The sequence below is a fragment of the Rhipicephalus microplus genome, chromosome 5 (assembly GCF_043290135.1).
Source record: "Rhipicephalus microplus isolate Deutch F79 chromosome 5, USDA_Rmic, whole genome shotgun sequence".
Lineage (NCBI taxonomy): Eukaryota > Metazoa > Arthropoda > Arachnida > Ixodida > Ixodidae > Rhipicephalus > Rhipicephalus microplus.
The window spans coordinates 94,660,715-94,680,307 of record NC_134704.1 but is presented as its reverse complement, the minus strand read 5'-3'; the positions used below and the strand labels follow the sequence as shown (position 1 = coordinate 94,680,307).

Genomic DNA, 19,593 nt, shown 5'->3' with positions numbered 1-19,593 from the left:
ACGTGTGAGGTTTGCCGACCACCGGACGTCCGATCTGCGTCATGTTCTCGCTCATTGTCTTCATGACTTTATCCTCGGACTCTATTTCTTGTCTGACCACTGTGTTGTATTTGACCACTCAGCCGGTGTCGTGCAACTCGACTTGCCTGCGGCTGCCTACGCTTCGGGCATGGCTGAGAAAAAACTTTCGTGTGCTCAGTTTGTTCACCTCTAAACACTGTTGAACCATATCCCAGAGTGCCGGATAGGGACTACGTTGTCTCTCCCTCTCCCGGTGTTTTACTGGCCCGCAATGTCTCCTCTCCGTACACCATCTTAACTGTTCCAGCGAACAAGACGTGCCTTCCTCTTCTGAACTTCGGACTCAGTTCTCAAGTACGACCGCAAGACATTCTTCTCGCCACTCTGTCACTATCGCACGAGTGCGAAATTTCATCGGTGTCCTCTAAACTGGCCTCAGTCGTCCCCCCAACTCACATAGTGCCGACGCTGCCACATCTTCTACACTGCACAACATTGTAACCAAGATGATTGCCTCAGACCTGTTGCCATCTGGAGTCAAATACGTCAGGAATACCCTTAAGACATACTCAGACATATTTGATTTTGATGGTAGCCCCTCAGGTCTAACCTCGCAAACAAAACACCGCATAGATACCGGTCGTGAATATCTAACTCCCAGGTGTCTCAACCGAGTGTCACTATCAAAGCGCCAAGTTATCTAACATAAAGTTGACGAGATGCTTATAAAAGGCACCATTGAGCCTTCTTCGAGTCCGTAGGCGTTCCCCGAGGTCTTATGAGATAGGTAAAAAGAAAGACATTACCTGGTGTTTCTGCGTGGTATATCGGCGTTTAAACAAGGCCACAAAAAAGGATGTCTACCCGCTTCATCGTATCGATGAAGCCCTCGACTGCCTTCATGACGCAACCTATTTTTTTTCAATAGATCAACGCTCTGGTTCCTGGCACATCACCGTGGATGACCTCGACCGCGATAAGACCAGTTTGTAATGCCTGACGGTCTCTACCAGTTGAGAGTCATGCTGTTTGGCAGGTGATATGCACCGGCCACGTTCGAGCGGATGATGGACACGCTTCTGTGAAGCTTTAAAATGTCTAGTTACCTTTGTTATCTGAAGGACATCATTGTGTTTTCCGTAACCGTTGAGTCTCACCTCGAGCGACTTTCATGCATTCTTTCAGTGTTTCGTGCGGCCGGGCAATTCTTCAAAATGCCACTTTGGGCATCGCCTAGTTGCTGATATAGAGCATCTCGTTGACGCATCTGGCATCAGCCTCGATCCCGGAAAAGTTCGTTATCCCGAAAAAGTTCGCGCTGTCCTCAATTTTTTCGTACCAACTTGTGCTAAGTACATTTGAAGATTTCTGGGCTTATGCTCATATTTCTGACAATTCGTCAGAAACTTTCGCAGCGATCGCACGCCACTTCACTGATCTCCTAAATAAATATGTGCCATGTGAGTGGCGTCCTCATCGAGCCACGGCTTTTGCGCAGCTTATAACACTTCTGACCACACCACCGATTCTCGCCCACTTCAACCAGTTGGCGCCAACCGGGATGCCAGGGGCAACGGTATTGGCGGGGTGTTATACCAACGTCAATTCGGTCATGATAGAGTTCTTGCGTATGCCAGCTGGCCTCTTTCTGCTGTCGAACAGCGCGAGTGCCTGAAACTTGTATGGGCCGTAGGTGAATCCCACTCCTATTTATATAGCCTAGTTATCACCGTTATCACAGACCACCACGCTCTATGCTGGCTTTCAGCCCTTAATTTTTATTCAACAGGGCACCTTGCTTGTTGGGCTCCGCGCCTCCGAGAATTCACGTGCACTGTGGTTTGGAAGTCCGGCCGTTTACATTAAGACACCGAGCGACGTTGACGCTCCAGACCTCGTAACAGACGACGACACGTTCATCTGTATTTCCTCGCTCTCCGCTTTCGGCAACGTCGTGTCATCGTTCACCGATGGACACGACGTAGCAGCACTCCGGAAGCACTACGTTACATTACGTATAAATGTTGCATGCACATACATATGTTGAAGAGTTGCAGATGTATATATGACCAGTTCTACGCACTTTTACAGCGATGCCCACAGAAGCATGAGTATTACCAATGCCAGAAGCGACAGGCGTATATGAAGCGCTGGGCTCACGAGGATGGTAGCCCTGGACAATGGAAACTGGATACGTAGATGAACCTCAGGGCATGGCACCCAACTACGATTGACGTTAAACCGACGTGACGGCAGCATCATAAAAGGGTACTTATATGTAATATTTACAAAATTGGTTGCCGGCTCACCGCAACCACAATTGACGCTTTAAGAAACTTAAGGCCTATTTGAAAAGTAGTTACAAGACCTGGCGTGGCTCTGTGGTAGAATGCTCGATTGCCACACAGAATGCTTGAGTTCGATTCCTGCTGGGACCCTCACATTTATTCTTTGCATTCATTGAGACAACGCTGCTCATGTCAGGTTTTTTTAACGTTCACGCGTTAAAGTTGCCCACGTGTGTTCTCGTCGTTCCTGGGTAGATAAGTGTCAATGACATGTGGCACATACCTGCATACCAGTGACACATACTCACTCGCGGATATGTGCCACTGTTTCTTGAAAAGTTATGATGTACGCGGCGGGATTGGGATATTATTCACCTCTTGACCAACGCATCATATTCGTCAAACCATCTTACCCGCCCATGCTATTTTTGGTTCACGCCATGTTAAAGGGGTGATCACGAGATCACCCACGCGTAAGCAGCTAGACAGATAGATAGACAGATACGTAGACAGACGCCAAAAGTGCTTGAAACACGCGAAGGAATGTTTCTCATTTATTATCCGCAACAATATATCGCTTGTATATTTCTGTATGCAATTTTCATATGTATATTTTTGTATTGATTCATTATTATTATTAACACTCAAAGAAATAAGGGCGTAAAAAGGGTGTCTTTTTGTCCTACAACGCTAATTGCCACCTGCCTTGCATTATGGGCGCCCCATTGGCACTTTCAAATCAAGAACGAGATGGGTATTATAAGCGTGTCATATAATTATTGATAAGAAAGAGGCCAGCACGGAGCTTTCAAGAAAGGAAGTGCAATCAAACCAGGTGACAGTTATTGTTGTGAGACGAAAAGGTGCCCTTTTTACTCGATCATCTTTTAGAGTGAGGAATCTCACAATATATACCTTTTTGATCACAGCACTGGGTTCCAATTTCTTTTCTGTTTTTACATGAAACTACCTTATGCCGGGGTCTACCAAGACTTCAGTGACGTATCTCTGTCATGAATGTGATGTTGCAAAACTAATGCTATGAAATGTGAAAGAAATACTGTGTGATGCCAGTGCATGTTAATGAAACCCAGGTGGTCAAAATTCCCGCAGCCCTCCTCTACGGCGTCTTTCATAAGCATATGGTGGTTTTGAGACATTAAACCCCACAGAAAAAGAAATGCGAAATAGAAAAACGTTCAAAAATGTCTTCTATTAACTACTTTTATGAAGGCATGTTTCACATTCGTATTATACCGCTTCCTGTTAGGCAGGGATCGGCCATTTGTTTTTGTACCTGCGTGCCTAACTTGTATGCCTACCTGCCATGGTCTCGGAAGAGCCTGGCGGTATTCAGAACAAATAAATAAGTAAGTAAGTAAATAAATAAATAAATAAATAATCAAGAATTATTACTTACCAGCTAACTCTACTCTTTATTATTCTTCCCATTGCCTTACCTTCATTGTTGGTTAGCGAACTGGAGGCTCATCAGTTTAACCACTGTGCCTTCCCCACTTCCACCTCCCCTGGTCGGCGTAATGACACTTGTTTTACTGACGCTTGTTTTTGCACGAGTGTAATGAACTGATCAATTGCAATGCAACTATTGCGTTTTCTTGTTTTCGTGTTTGTTTTTATTGGTCTTCTGACATCAGCCGCTTGAGTTCCGTCGGTGACACTCCGTTCTGGAAAAAGAATAAAAAAGCAAATCGTGAGTTATTAAAAGAAGCCAATCAAAACACACACACACACACACACACACACACACACACACACACACACACATATATATATATATATATATATATATATATATATATATATATATATATATATATATATATATATATAAATGTGTGTGTGTGTGTGTGTGTGTGTGACGCATTAACAAGGTGATTCTAGGAGAAGCCGACGAGGAGGAAGTGCGCGTGCATTAAAATAAACGCATGGCATCTGGACCACGACGTGTCTCCATTTTGTAGCGTCACACAAGTCGACAGGATCGACCTCATCAACGTGGCATGGCTAAGCCAAAGCCTCCGCTCAACATACAGAAGTTCAAGGGAACAACAGAAGAAGTCCCCAACGACAAGTAGCTTCTTCTTTTCGACATGAAGGCAGGCGAAGGTCACCGTGATTGGGTCAGTCACTTCAACGAATACATTGAAGGGGAAGCGTTCAACTGGTACCTGACAGAGATTTTCGACAACGGTGAGACAACCTGGGACGATATCAAGCGTGACATGCAAGCCCGCTTTGTTATGACCGACGGAGATGCCTTCCGTCTCTTCATTCACTACCGACTGATAGGAGGACAGACTATCAAGGACTACTACGACAAGAAAAAGCGACTGGGTTCTTTGGCTGACCTGAAAGAGTGCCACATCATTTCTGGACTGAATGATGGTGTTCCTCCTGATATGGAACTGGCGCTCGCCGGACTGTCTTTCAACTCGTCATTAGAGTGGCTCACCGCTGCTCAATGGGTCGAGAAATCTCTAAAACGGGTGGGAGGAGTTTCCTTTACTTGTAACGCTAGTATCGCATCAAGAGCTTCACGTCTCTTCAGCAGACCGCAGCAGCCAACAATAACTCTTCAACCGCGTGCCCCGCAAAACGAATGTAGATACTGCTCAGCGGCTGGTTTCCCACGACAGTTTCACTGGCACAATGAATGTCCGCGCCGCGGCAATGTGTCCGCTATTGATACTGAACGGGGAAACGAGGAGGGCGACCCAGAGTTTAATTAATACACTTCAGTGCTCTCATCAACGGAAAGCCAGCAAATGCAATTCTCGATACAGGAGCAACAATTACTTGTATCAGCGAGGATGCGTACAAACAGCTAAAACTTCAGTTGATGAGAGACTCCAGCATCATTGTCCAGCAAGTTGCATCAAGCATTCAAACTTTGGGTCACGTAAACATTCAGTTACGAATTGGGAACGTCATAAAGAAAGTTTATGCACATGTGCTGCGAGGCATGAGAACGCAAATAATTCTTCGCCTACACAGCGCTTCATACTTCAATCTTTCGGTAAATCTGGAAAGCAAGTCACTGACACAAACACGGGAGAATATGAACCTTCCGCATCACAATGAAAAGCAAACCATTCAAGCCCCGCTGATGCGAACCCTGACTTCAGAAAACTTATCAGAGCATGAGTCTGCGGCACTCGACTCTCTTTTAAACAAGTATGACGAGATATTTTCAAAATCTCAGCCAGATATTGGGTGCATCACTACTGAGAAACATAGGATCGCACTTACCGATGCTGTCCCTATTCGTCGAGCACCATACCGTTGTTCACAGGCAGACAAAGTGGAGATCAACAAACAAGTTAACTCTCTCCTCAAGCAAGGTATGTGATGCCTTCATTATCGCCCTACGCCGCACCTGTCATTTTAGCAGAAAAGAAAAGTAAAGGACGCACTCGTCTATGTATTGACTACCGGAAACTCAATGCCATAACGGTACCCGACTTTTAACCAATTCTACGTATAGATGATATTCTTGAACACTTGGAAAAGGCGGAGTTTTTCGCTCAGTTGGACGTAACGTCGGCATACTGGCATGTCCAAATGCATCCTGACGATGTTCAGAAAACTGCATTTGTCACACCTCAGGGTGATATTGAGTGGTTCGTAATGTCGTTTGGGTTGAAGAACGCTCCAGCTACATTTGAAAGAGCCATGAAATCAATAATAGCGAAACATCAGCTCACCAATGTTGTCAATTACTTTGACGATGTAGTCGTATACTCAGAGACATGTAATGATCTTATACGACACCTTGAGGCGCTATTGAAAGCTCTCAAAACCGAGAACGTAAAACTCAAACGAAAAAAGTGCCAATTTGCACGCTGCAGCATCGAATACCTGGGCCACAAAATTTCACAAAGAGCAGTGACACCTAAGCAAAGTAATGTAGCTGTCATACTCAAATTTCCGACCCCAAAACGAGAAAAAGATCTTCAGCGTTTCATGGCACTGTAAACACCTACCATCAGTACATCCCCCACTTCAGCGATATCGCTCTTCTACTCACAAAACTACTCCACAAAAGCAGCAAGTGGGTGAGGACAAGAAGCATGCGAGCAAGCCTTTCGTGAACTGAAGAAGCGGATGACTGAAGAATCAGTGCTTCGCATATACGACCCTTCGAGACCATGTACTGTGTACTGTGACGCATCTGGCGAAAGCATTGGTGCAGTGCTGAAACAACCTGATGACAAAGGCAAAGAACATCCTGTTGCCTACTATTCCCGCAAACTGTTAAAGCACGAGGTGAACTGTGCTATTACAGACAGAGAATGTCTTGCCATTGTAGATGCCATTGATAAATGGCATTGCTACCTTCATGGAAAGTCATTCACTGTTGTAACAGATCACTCTGCACTCCAGTGGCTGAAGAATGTTAAAAATCCTCAAGGTCGTTTCTTCCGGTGGTCTTTGAAACTGTCAATGTATGATGTGAACATCAAACATCAAAAGGGCGCAAGTAATGTCGAAGCAGATGCGCTCTCCAGAGCCCCAATAGTTAATCTTCTATCACACGACGACCTTCAGCGATGCAACAATGAGCATCCAAAAGGAACGCACTCATTGGAAAATAGCATCATCATCGTTAAAAGAAAATGACTACGGAAAATATACGTGCCCTATGAACTGCGCCCAACCATTCTGAAGAATGCACATCAACATTTTGGGCGCGTCGGAATGAAGAAGACGCTATCACTCCTGTCTCCGCAATGTTATTGGCCGCATATGGTAACCGATGTTTCCACTTACATTCGGCATTGTGATACATGCCAGAGATGCAAGAAGACGAAAACAAAAAAGTTTGGGACGCTTGAATCACTGCCTCTAGCTGAAGAGCCCTTCGACCTCTTTGCAATAGACACCATTGGAGGATTTTCTGAATATGGCTCATCAAAAAGGTTTACACACTTGGTTATTGATCATGCGACTCGCTACGTATGGGCATTTGCTGATAAAGTGAGAACAGCGACGCCTACATTTCATGCTTACAATATTTTTTTTCTTCTGGAAAACCACAAAATATCCTTTCAGATCGTGTAGCAGGATTTACCGCAGGAAGATTTAAGCAGTTTTTAAAACATAATTGTATACACCAACTGCTCACGTCATCTCATCATCCACAATGCAACGGCATGAACAAGCGGACAAACCAGACTATCGTAACGAGACTTAAATGTAAGATCAATGACGAACCACAGAAGTCTTAGACCAAGCTGCTTCCGGAGGTAATTGACGAATACAACAGAACACCCCACGAAGTGACCGGCTACGCATCTTCCTTCCTGATGTATGGAATTCCATCTTGTCCTACTGTACTGGAACAACGAGAAGAAACTGTCGAAGAAGCGCGAAAAACTGCAGTTACCAATTCTATCGCCTACCACAATAAAAACTGTCATTTATGATAGAAAATTTCTTCCGATTGAGTTCCAAGTTGGTGACTTTGTCCTTTACGAGACACCATGGCATCCCAACAACGGAAAACTGACTTACATCATGGAAGGACCCAACAAGATTCTACGCAAGGTCTCAACCGCTCCGTGCTACCCTTACGTAGAAATTCTGACATTGTGCATGTTAGCAAACTGCGGCGTTATTTTGTACCTTTTGAACTCAGACTTTCTCGAGGGGAGGGGGAAGTGTGACGCATTAACAAGGTGATTCTAGGAGAAGCCGACGAGCTAGGAGGAAGTGCGCGTGCATTAGAATAAACGCATGGCATATGGACCACGACGTGTCTCCATTTTGTAGCATTACACACACACACACACACACACACACACACACACACACACACACACACACACATATATATATATATATATATATATATATATATAACCAGCTGTGAGCAGGTCTTGCTCACGGCTGGTTATTTTTTCATCCACTTTTCTTTCTTCTTATTTACATTCCATTGGTTCTAATAACTTCCCCTGTACATTGCTTGGCATTACTGTCTGTTAGATCTCATTAATATTGTGTTAAAACACGGCAAAACGAGCCCTTAGGTATACACGTCTTTCCCTTATATATATATATATATATATATATATATATATATATATATATATATATATATATATATATATATATATATATATATATATATATATATATATATTTATATATATATATATATATATATATATATATATATATATATATATATATATATATATATATATATATATATATATATATATCGTGGTAGTAATAATTTAATGGGCCAGTTAGTCTTCGCGAAGGTATGGGATATGGCACAACGGGAGCGTTGTCAACAAGGATGAATATATTTATTTCCCAACAGTTTCGGGAGGGGTCCTCCCTTCATCAGGGGATGAGTTTTACTGACATGAAGTTCCAAACTTCGTTGCTGCCGCGTCCCTCTCGCCTTGAAAGATGTTTGCGAGAGTGAGAGGGAACTAAAAAAAAACAAAAAAAAACAAAGAAGGGGAAGAAAAAAGACGAAAAAAAAATAAAGAAAAGAAAGAAAGTAAAAAAAGAGGAAGAACCACTGTCAACATTGAGAACGAAATCAACTGTCCGTGTACGTCCACATATGGTTCTTATCACGTGCTGTTCAGTTCTCGACGTGTGTCGGGCCACCCAAGATTGTCGCCGCGGTGGCGGGAGGGTCCGTGACGGCATGCGTAAAGGAAGGGTTTCCCCTTAATGGGTCGGTCGGCGTGCGGCGTGCGTAAAGAAAGGGTTTCCCCTTAATGATTGATTGATTGATATGTGGGGTTTAACGTCCCAAAACCACTATATGATTATGAGAGACGCCATAGTGGAGGGCTCCGGAAATTTAGACCACCTGGGGTTCTTTAACGTGCACCCAAATCTGAACACACGGGCCTACAACATTTCCGCCTCCATCGGAAATGCAGCCGCCGCAGCCGGGATTCGAACCCGCGCCCTGCGGGTCAGCAGCCGAGTACCTTAGCCACTAGACCACCGCGGCGGGGCTTCCCCTTAATGGGTCGGTCGGCTCTTTACCTTTAATCTTCGTCCGTTTCCCTTCAATGGTCATCAAGTGGTAGACGAACGTAAACACTTTGTATGTGCAAGTGGAAAAAAGAAGAAAAGGAAGAAAAAAGAAGAAAAAAAGAAGAAAAACAAAAAACAAGAAAGGACAATGGACACGTACGAGTCAGTAAGAAAAAAGCATGGTCTCCAGCTATCAATCTTTGTCACCAATTTCCTCCTGGCTTACTTCTCGGAGGCAGTTGAGTTTTCCGGGGTCCTCGTTGATGCTGGCTACTAATGTTCGAAATTTGAAAATAAAATACGCCTCACGCTGTTCGCGCTCGCGTCTGTTTGAGAAACCGGACTGCAAAAGAGTTACGCTGATATCTTCAGCACTGTGGTTTGGCAGGCGCTGATGTCTAGATAAAGGTAGCTTCGGCAGTGAAGTGGCGTGGTACCGGTGATTATTGAACCGCAGCCTAAATGGCGTGTCTGTTTGGCCGATATATTCCTGTCCGCAGATGTTGCAATGTAGCATGTATATTACGTTTCCGCCTTTTTTGTTTTTTTTTGTTTTTTTTCTTTTTTAGTTCCCTCTCACTCTCGCAAACATCTTTCAAGGCGAGAGGGACGCTTCAGCAACAAAGTTTGGAAGTTCATGTTAGTATAACTCATCCCCTGATGAAGGGAGGACCCCTCCCGAAACTGTTGGGAAATAAATATATTTATCATTGTTGACAACGCTCCCGTTGTGCCATATCCCATATATATATATATATATATATATATATATATATATATATATATATATATATATATATATATATATTATTAACACACATATTATAGGACACACGCATCAACAGGACACGCACACATATATATATTAACAGGATTATATCACCCAATGATAATGTACGCTGAAGTCTGAGCAGTAATAAAGGGCATATTTTCACAGCGATGGAAAGAAACAACGGGATAACATGGGTGACTATGTACAGCGAAGATATTTACCAATAGAGCGCTAAAACAACCCGATGAGCTAACAATAACATAAGTAAACAGCCAGCAAAAATGGGCTTAATGAACTAAAAAGAACCCGGTGTAAAGCAACGAAAACAGATATATAAAGAAAATAACGAGAAGAGACAGAAAGAGCGCCATTTTGGTGCTCTTTCTGTCTCTTTTTGTTTTTCTCATTGGCAACTTTGCGCCACGCATTTCAACTGAATTGCTTGGCAATGGTGATAATGAAGTGATAATTAAACATAAAAACCGAAGAATAAAATCAACGCCTAAGCAAAACTTGGATACATGGCACTCATGAGAACGGAATATAACAAAAATGTAGGTAAGAGATTGAGAACTGATGAAAGCGGCAGACTTATGATATGGAACTTAGCTTTGTCTGTGACATAGTGATCCCGTTGCTAATCTTGTGCCCAGGAACGTAACATTTCCGGCGCTTCCGTTAATGCCGGCATGATTCACGTGCTTTCCGTTCATCGTGAGACTGAAAACTAGCAAGATTGTAATATGATTGCTGTTAGGCCATCAAATGAGTGCCCTGTCTTATTCAGGTGTTTAGATAAGGGCAGGTTAGAAAGGTTGTGGCGTGCTCCTTGTGAATGATAAACCACAGTCTGAATGGCGTCGCTGTCTTGCCTATCTACCGAGGCCTGTGTACTGACTTAACTTATTTGCATCTGTCTCGATTTTTCGGACTCGCAAAAGATGATTTTTCGCTGACATCCACTGACGCCGATGCCGGAATTTAGGCGAAACGAGCTCTTTAACACCATCACGTTAAAAAGACGTCCTTTGCTCTCGACCTTTTTTTTTTTTTTTCTCGAGTATATGATCGATCAGAAAACGAATTGCACGAATACAATTTCCAGGTGAAATACGTGATTGCGGGAGCGGGATATTCGAGTTTTGCCAGAAAAAAAATGCAGGCCATAAATTAGTGAAACATGTGCGAATACAGGTTGGCGGCACACTTCACTTGGTCTCGCTTTGGTTAAGCCTTTGCGTGGTATACTTACCGTCGTAGGAAGAGGCTCCTTGACTACGTTGTCGGTGCTTTTCTTGACGTAATTGCTCATGTACTGCCGGACGAACGGGCAGATGTACTTGGGGTTCACCTCTTCCTTCTCGTTTCTCTCTGCGAGATAGCGAAATAGATAGATGAATAGATAGATAGATAGATAGATAGATAGATAGATAGATAGATAGATAGATAGATAGATAGATAGATAGATAGATAGATAGATAGAAAAAAAAGAAAGAAGTTAGCAGTCAAAGAGCCTTCATTGCACTAAGAATAAAGAAAAGAAGCATTAGTTTCGTTCTGTATGTTAAACCGCAATATTATTTAGAGCAGAAAATGACGCGAAGAAAAGTGCAGTGATTGTTACTGGAAGTAGATTTAAGGTAGACGTGAAGATGGAAAAGTGAACAATAAGATAACTTGCTACCAGCACGATCCCAGAATTTGTCCTCCGAATAACGCGTTCAATGATATATATATATACCAGTCGGCTACCCTGGCTGTAATCCCCCGTCTAATTTTTAGGGTATATACACGGTGTCCCACATTACTTGGGCCAAGAATTTGAAAAATGAAAGACACTTCAGTGGCGAATTGAACTAAACGCGTACTACTCGCACTATCCTGTAGGTACTCAGGCTATTTCTTTATTTCTCCCCATACTAATTCATTAATAATTTTGAATAATCTATTTTTGTAATCATGGGCTAGAAACCCAAAATATGAACACTGAGATGCAGAGCACTTTCAGAAACCACCGACAAAATATTTTCCTGTACGATACGTCTAGCGCTGTTATTTTTTCCGCGTTGTAAAGAAAGCCTATCGTAGCACTTTAGCAACGCGCTCGCGGTCCGTCACACGGCTCCTTTTCACGTTTCGCGGGCTTTTCTTTAGTTTTACTTTGACGCCCCGCCGTACACGTAAAAAAATCTCCCACACAAAGGGTGCCTCCACCAGCCTGCCGAGACGTGGACAGTGCTGCCAGCATCCAGGACGTCGATCCAAGCTTGCCGGTGGCTCAGTCGCTACCTCCACAGGGCACGTCTTTGGAAGACAGCTTCAGCCTAGGACTGTATGGTAGCATGAAACTGTCTAGCCTTGGTGAAGTTGACGTCGAAATGGGAGCTCCACGTGAAACCAAGCGAGGGCACACTTCCAGCTCTTGCTCCGATGAACGATGTGATGGCCGTGGTAAATCCCAATGGTCCAAAAAACCTAGACCCTCTTCTGGAGCGTCGAACAGTGCGTTGTAATTTGGTTGAAGAAGTGTCCCTTGGACACTTTCTTGGACCCTGTCTAAAACTATGCGTCCAGGTTAGTCTTTACTTTTAAATATGGTTACTACACTGCATATTATTTCATTGAACGTTCAATGTTCTCGCAGTCCGGCAAAGCAGACCGAAGTTATTAATGTTGCCAGTGCTGCGAATTGTGATGTTTTGTGCCTGCAGGAAACAAAGTTCTTCTCGCTTGCTGACGTGCTTGCTTTTAAACGAAAGCTCAACCTATATAGATTGTTATTTATCTTTCGCTTCATCTCGTTTTAGGGGAGTAGGCATTATTATTTTTAATCGGGCTTTATTGCGGGATCATCATGCTTTTTACGTTGGTGTGGGCAGAGTTTTAGCTGCAGACTGCAGTTACTTTTCTTTCAGATTAAGGATACTGTGTGTGTATGGACGATCACAAGCTGGACATTCTAATGATTTTTTTAGAGACCTGGATGTGTTTTTTTAACGGTCGTAATGTCATTATATTCGGTGACTTGAACTGCGTTATAAATACGCGAACCGATGTACAAGGTCCTGGCTGGGGCCGGTCTGCTTGGAATTCACGTGAGCTGTGACGCCTTGTCCACCACTTTTCATTACTGGACGCGCACAACGTAGTGCACGGAAATGCCTTTGTTTGATCATGGCGACGCTGATCCTCCAGCAGGCTCGACCGGGCTTAGTTCCACGTGCGTTATACCCCTGTCACACGGGCACTTAAAAGTCTTTTAAGTAAGCGGTCTTTTTCCGAAAAGGAGTTCCTGACAGCAGACACACGGCACAGAGCGAACTCCTTTTCAGAAGCGGTCTTTTTCGTAAACGGCGTTCGTCGATCTCTTTTACGGCTCCGAAGGAGTAGCCTCGAAACCAGTGGGCGCCAGCAATTTTCGAGTGGTGGGAAAAAAAGATCGAATGCTTATTTTTCTGTCACCAAAACTCTTTGTAAAAACAAATTTCATATCCTGCAGAAGGTGTAATGAACTCTTTTAATGGTTATTTCCTTTTCTACTCTCGTGAGCAGCTACAACGCGTCGGCAATACCACGTGGTGACGCTCGGTCTTGCGTTGCTTTATCCTTTCCTTGGCGGCTTTTGCAGCGTCTGCCTCGCTTTCCAGAGCGAGAAGGCAGGCCTTGAGGCTTGCGATCCTCGCTTTTTCTCCCGTACGGTCGCCCATAACGTGTCGAGAGCAGTCGAGAGCAGCGAAAAACAAATACGGTAAATAAGAGCACAGTGGTGCCAGACGGACTTGTGCACGTCGCTAGTTATGGGAATGCTTCCATATCTAGTGCAAAAACATTCACATTGGTGTTTCTTCATCTCTTATTCTTAAATTTATTTGAAGAAACGAGAAGTGCAACAAGTCTTTAATTTGTACATCGTGATACATCGTTTAATTTTCATTGCTTCTCTTTTAACTGCTAGCGCCACGCTTTCGCTAGCATCTTCGAACGAAAACACTGAAAGGAGATTGTTGCTGCCGTGTGTCTGCGCCGCAAACACCTCTTTGTTAAAAGTCTTTCAACTTCGTAAAAGACTTTTTGCGCGCCCGTGTGACACAGGTATTAGAGGCGTTTGTTTCCGATTTATGCGTGCTGTTCTTCCCACCTTCTCCTGTGTACGTGTCTGATCATCGGCCTGTTGTCTTGAAGCTCGAAGTTTCATTTTCCTTTTCGGAAAAGTCATGGCGTCATGATGTTCGCGTCCTGCAGGACGTGCTCTAAATATCAGATTTGTCACGCGCAATACGTGTGTCGCTCACGGCGTCTGGTCCTAAAACGTAGTGGCGCCTGCACTGCTCAGTAGAGGGGCGTTCACTTCGTGAACGCGGGTCTGAAGAGCTTGCTGACACTGCAATGAAGTTATGCATTGCTTTGCACGCCGAAACGCCTTGTCCTCTGTGAACAATGGGGTCCCGGATTAAGGACTCCACCCACTATGAAGCCTCTATGAGCCCTTCATGAAGCATCTCCTTTTTTTAAAGACGGTAGTCTTTATTGGGCACCTTCGACGCTAAAATTTTGGTCTGTCTGTCTGTCTGTCTGTCTGTCTGTCTGTCTGTCTGTCTGTCTGTCTGTCTGTCTGTCTGTCTGTCTGTCTGTCTGTCGGTCTGTCCACTCTTAACGGCACCGGGTACTTGAAATGGCCGACCCAATCCGCAGCGCCCACCAATGTTGCTCAAGGCAACCCCTCCTAGATTGCTCAAGGTTCAACGTTCGTACTTGTACAATTGTCCTTTAAAAGTAATTATTGCACAGATCTGGGGGACCATAGCAACACGTATATATTCTGCATATGCGTCTTTTGCTATAAAAGGCACACATAAGTAATTTTAATCACCAAAGCGCTTATCATGCTGCGCTGACCATGCAACGCTTGCACTAAAAGGTGAGTGTTTCCAACGCTTTGCTAGGACGAGAAGGTGGTGGCCCCTAGCCGTCGCCTTGCGTTCTACACCTTATCACCTCTGAGACGGGCGCGCACACGTGTCTCACAGCCACGCGCTACGTTTTCCAAGAAAACTGCCAGATGGCGCTCATGTCTCGCGTCTGACGTCACTTGATGCACTCGTTCGCCTCCACAGCACGCTCGAGGCACTCTAGCGCACCGCCTCCAGAATACCCTTCACCGATTTTTCTTTTTTTTTTGCGCAGAACATCAACTAGATGTTTTGTTCACTCTCCCCACACGCAACGCTATCGTTTTCCGACGAAATTTGCAATTAACATGCAGATACGGGCCAATTTTTTTTCAATAAATGTTTTCACTCACTCTTCTCCTGTGATGCGAGCTTGGCAACATGAACTGCGTGAACGCTTTCAACGCTTGACTGCTGCTTGGTCTCTGGCGGCCGTAGTGTGGCGCTGTAGACACAACCCACAGGCACATCGTGAGGTGCTGCGCTACGCGAGACATTCGTTTTTTGGGCAATCACAGCCATCCGACTCTATGGCAGCATAAATACCACCTGCGCAGCCACTTCCTACGCGTGATCGATATGTTTTTTTTTGTGCATTTTCAAGCAATGTCGTGTTCGGCCATGCGGAAAAAATGGGACGAAACACCGCCAATGGTTAGTGGTTTGCCCCGTATTTCTCAACAAGCTGCTGATTACCTGCACATACCTCCATCGGCGGAAGAGGTAAATATGGCACTGAAATCTATGAAACGTGTAATGGCCGCGGGCCCAGACGGTTTTCCTGTTCAGTTTTTAAAACATTCGACATTTTGGAATGAGATTGGTGCTGCCTTTCCCGCGGTTATCCGGCGATGTTACGAAGACGGCATTTTCCCCCACAGTTTTTGAGATGGACGCATTGTGCTTATCTCAAAAGGTGATGCTTCCTCTGTTAATCCTGAAGATTTGGAGACCTATCACGCTCCTCAACGTTCGCTATAAGATATTTGCGACGGTAATCATTCTACGTTCGAGGGATCTGTTGAACGCCCTGGTGGGTCATTACCAGCCTTCATCAGTGCCTGGACGAGAAATACACAGCTTGTCATTTACCACACATGATATTATAGCATATACTCTGTCGTCGTCTGCGCGTGGTGTCCTTGTGTCTTTGGCCGAGGAAAAAGCATTTGACAGACTAGAACACACCTATATCTTTAACCTGCTCACAGCCTTTGGCTTTCCTCATTCATTTGTGGAAATGATTAAAAATACATACACTGGTCTGAAAAGCATACTAGTTCTGGATGGCTGGGAAAGTGCCGCTTTTTCCATAACACTTGGGGTCCGTCAGGGATGTCCGTTGTCTCCTGTGCTATTTGTCCTCAGCCTTGAGCCATACTTGCGTGCTCTTGACGCGGATTCACGTGTCCGGGGTCTTGCGCTTCCTGGTAGCGGTGTCGTGAAAGTTACAGCTTTCGCTGACGACATAACCTTGTACCTTTCAGATGAAGATAGCCTTTCACGCAGCCTACATGTATTTTTCCCCGTAAGGCGACATTTCAGGTGCAGCGTCAAACATCTCCAAATTCCGGTATTTCTTCATTGGCTCGCCAAACTCCAGGCTTAGTGACGGTTTTCCTATTCACTTAAAAAACAGCGCCAATAACGAGGGACAAGAGAAAGAAGGAGACAGGCAGTGCCGCTGTCTGTCTCCTTCTTTCTCTTGTCCCTCGTTATTGGCGCTGTTTTTTAGGTGAATCATGTCGTACCAACTCGCCCAAGCAACCACGTTAGCTACTTTCCTATTCAGCTGTTCGCGTCATTTCGTATTTTGGGCATTTTATACAACAACTGCGGCATATATGCGAATCCATTTCGTTAAACGCTCTCGCAGAAGTAAGACTAAAAATTCAAGACACACGGCATTTTGACTTTCCGCTTCTTGAGCGGAGGTACCTTGCGCAGACTGTGTTTTGCGGTCGCATTTGGTACCTTTCTCACGTCGTGCAACCGTCTCTACGTATCGTGCGATCACTGCAGTCAGCTTTGTGTTCCTTTTTCTGGTCAGGCGGCACTGAGTTGGTCTCTCGTGCGGCACTGGGACAGGAGCGTTCTCAGGGAGGCTTTGCTTTCCCTTCAGTGTCCATACGCTGTCGGCTGCTGGCACTGCGCTTCCTTTTGCGCCTAGTGCAAGGGGAGGAATCTCCCGCACGAACGCTTGCGTATTACTTTCTGGGTACCCACCTTCGTCATTTGATGCCTACTGTGCACTTTAACAGGGGGCCACAGTCAATAACACTTCCTACGTTTTATGCAACAACTGTTGCATTTATTCGCCATGTTCAGTCGACCTGTCTTGGCACAGATGTGTTGAACAACCATATAGTTTAGACAACTGCTGCTTTGTTCTCCGTTGGTTCCCCCAGCCCGCCGTGCTCGCTCTAGTCGGGTGTCTTGAAGCACGTTAACGGCTTCTTTTCTGCCTGGACATCTCTGAGACTTCTTGTGGCGCCTGGGCTAGGGTGTGCTTCCCACCCTCGACTGCATCGAAAGGTGGAGACTGATCCAGTCAGAAACATGCCCGAACTGCCCCCCTTCGGGAAACAAATCGGTATTTTCTGAGGCATTGTGTCAATGCTCGGGTTTTTTGGAGATTCATACATGCTGGATTTCACTGCCTCAGAGTGAATCACTTCGTTTCTTCTGGGCGTTGTTGTCGAGGCCGCTTAGCTTGTCTTCTCATTGTAGCTGGTTTTTTCTGCCTCTGGCGCAACCGCTGCGAGGCGGTTGCAGCGGGCTGCCGCCGCCGCGCGCTCCTCCCAATCCTAGAGTGATTGTACTCGGAGCTGCTGTTTATTTTGTTGGAGGAGCTCTTCTTCCTCGGTGAAGAGGAATTCCTTCGGCACTGGTCTTGCCCTTTTGTGTCGGTCTGTGATGGACGAGTGAAACTTGTCTTTCGGCCGGCCTGGTATTGTTAGGCTGATGTGTCGATGCGTCGGCATAAATGACGTGCCAACATGTAAATATACGAAATGTACATATTCATGTTTTATTTGTGCCTCTTGTTTACCTTGCAATATTCATACGTGTATGTATTCTTTTCCGACACACTTTTGTGTTGCTGTGGTCGTGTGAATTAACGAATGTACATGTTCTATCCACGTCATCTCATATCCATGTTCATGTAATTGAAGTCTGTTTTGTCATCATCGTTACTGTATGTCTAAGAAGCAAATGTTCTGGTGAAATGTTATTGACGTCTGTGACAATAAATTTTTCTAAACACGCGCAGGACGTCCACGGGAGTCGACTTTCAGCTCTCCCATAGCAAAGTATTAAGTACTCTAAATCATTAATCATTTTATAAACACTCGCTGAGCGCCTTACCGATAATACCAGGACCTCATTCAAGTATATGGCCTACGGGACGGCTATAAGCCCTCCAATAGTAGATTACCAAGTGCTCTAAATTGTTAACCACCTTTTCTAGACACAGCGCGTGAACAGCCGGTCAGACCTGCCTAACACTAATATGTATACGAGCGTCCATGGCTGTTCTCGCCACAGGACTTCAGAATTTTTGTCGACAAGGCCTAATCAAGTATGGGGTTCACGGGATGGCTATATGCTCTCTCATAGTAGAGTACCAAGTACTCTAAATCGTTAACCACTTTTCTATGAACACACACGACAGGCCTTGCTTGCCGAAAAAAGAAAAAAGTAAAAAAAAAAACATTCGCTTTAGTTTTGTTGTTGTTGTTGTTTACGCCCATTCTGTTATTTCCGTGCTCTGTGCGGGGTGGATACTTCAAACAAAAGCCCGTTTTATCTCAGCACGTCCCATTCAACAGGGCATGATTATTGCAGCTGAGACTCACCGAAAACGAGGCTGACTGCCAGAGACACCACCATGTGCGTGAGGAAGCCGACAATGCCGATCCAGATGAATGAGATGTGGTAGAACTGGAAGATTCCGCTGCGTTTCGATGAGAGAAAACGTTCACGCTCTTGCGATAAAACAGATCTACTGTAAAATGTCAATAACCTCATCAATTGCAAGAAAAAATTCTGGGTCCCATTAACTAATGCTTATGATTAACAGATTCATATAAAACAGTGATAATTGCACAGAAATACTTTGTGGCAATCACTAACTTAATATCGATTGGTTTGATGACAGCGTGTAAACATTGGTATTAAGGAGCCTTTCAAACACTGATTGGCTTACTAAACAAATAATTAAATATTTACTCATTCATTCATCCCATGAATCTTTTTTTAAATTTCAAGACATTCCATGCATGCGACATCGATTGGTCTTGATTTATATGTGGGGTTAACGTTCCAAATTGCCATATAAATATGAGAGACGCTGTAGTGCAGGACTCCGGAAATTTCGACCACCTGGAGTTCTTTAACGTGCACCCAAATCTGAGCACGCGGGCCTACAGCATTTTCGCCTCCATCGAAAATGCAGCCGCCATGCACTGCCGGCATTCGAACCCGTGACCTACGGGTCAGCAGCTGAGTACCTTATAGCCACCAGACC

General features: G+C 44.6%; 1 protein-coding gene across 1 annotated transcript in view; it reads right to left on the bottom strand.

The window, feature by feature from the left end:
* Window positions 1-3,923: 3,923 nt before the first annotated feature.
* LOC119174331 (sodium-coupled monocarboxylate transporter 2) overlaps window positions 3,924-19,593 on the bottom strand; it is a 76,862-nt gene continuing 61,192 nt past the window's right edge. The window contains exons 14-16 of the mRNA XM_037425188.2: window positions 18,923-19,020; window positions 11,366-11,484; window positions 3,924-3,997 (exon numbers count right to left, since the gene is read on the bottom strand). Coding sequence (XP_037281085.2) covers window positions 3,947-3,997; window positions 11,366-11,484; window positions 18,923-19,020 — 268 coding nt within the window. The 3' untranslated portion in view covers window positions 3,924-3,946. The remainder of the gene's footprint in view (window positions 3,998-11,365; window positions 11,485-18,922; window positions 19,021-19,593) is intronic.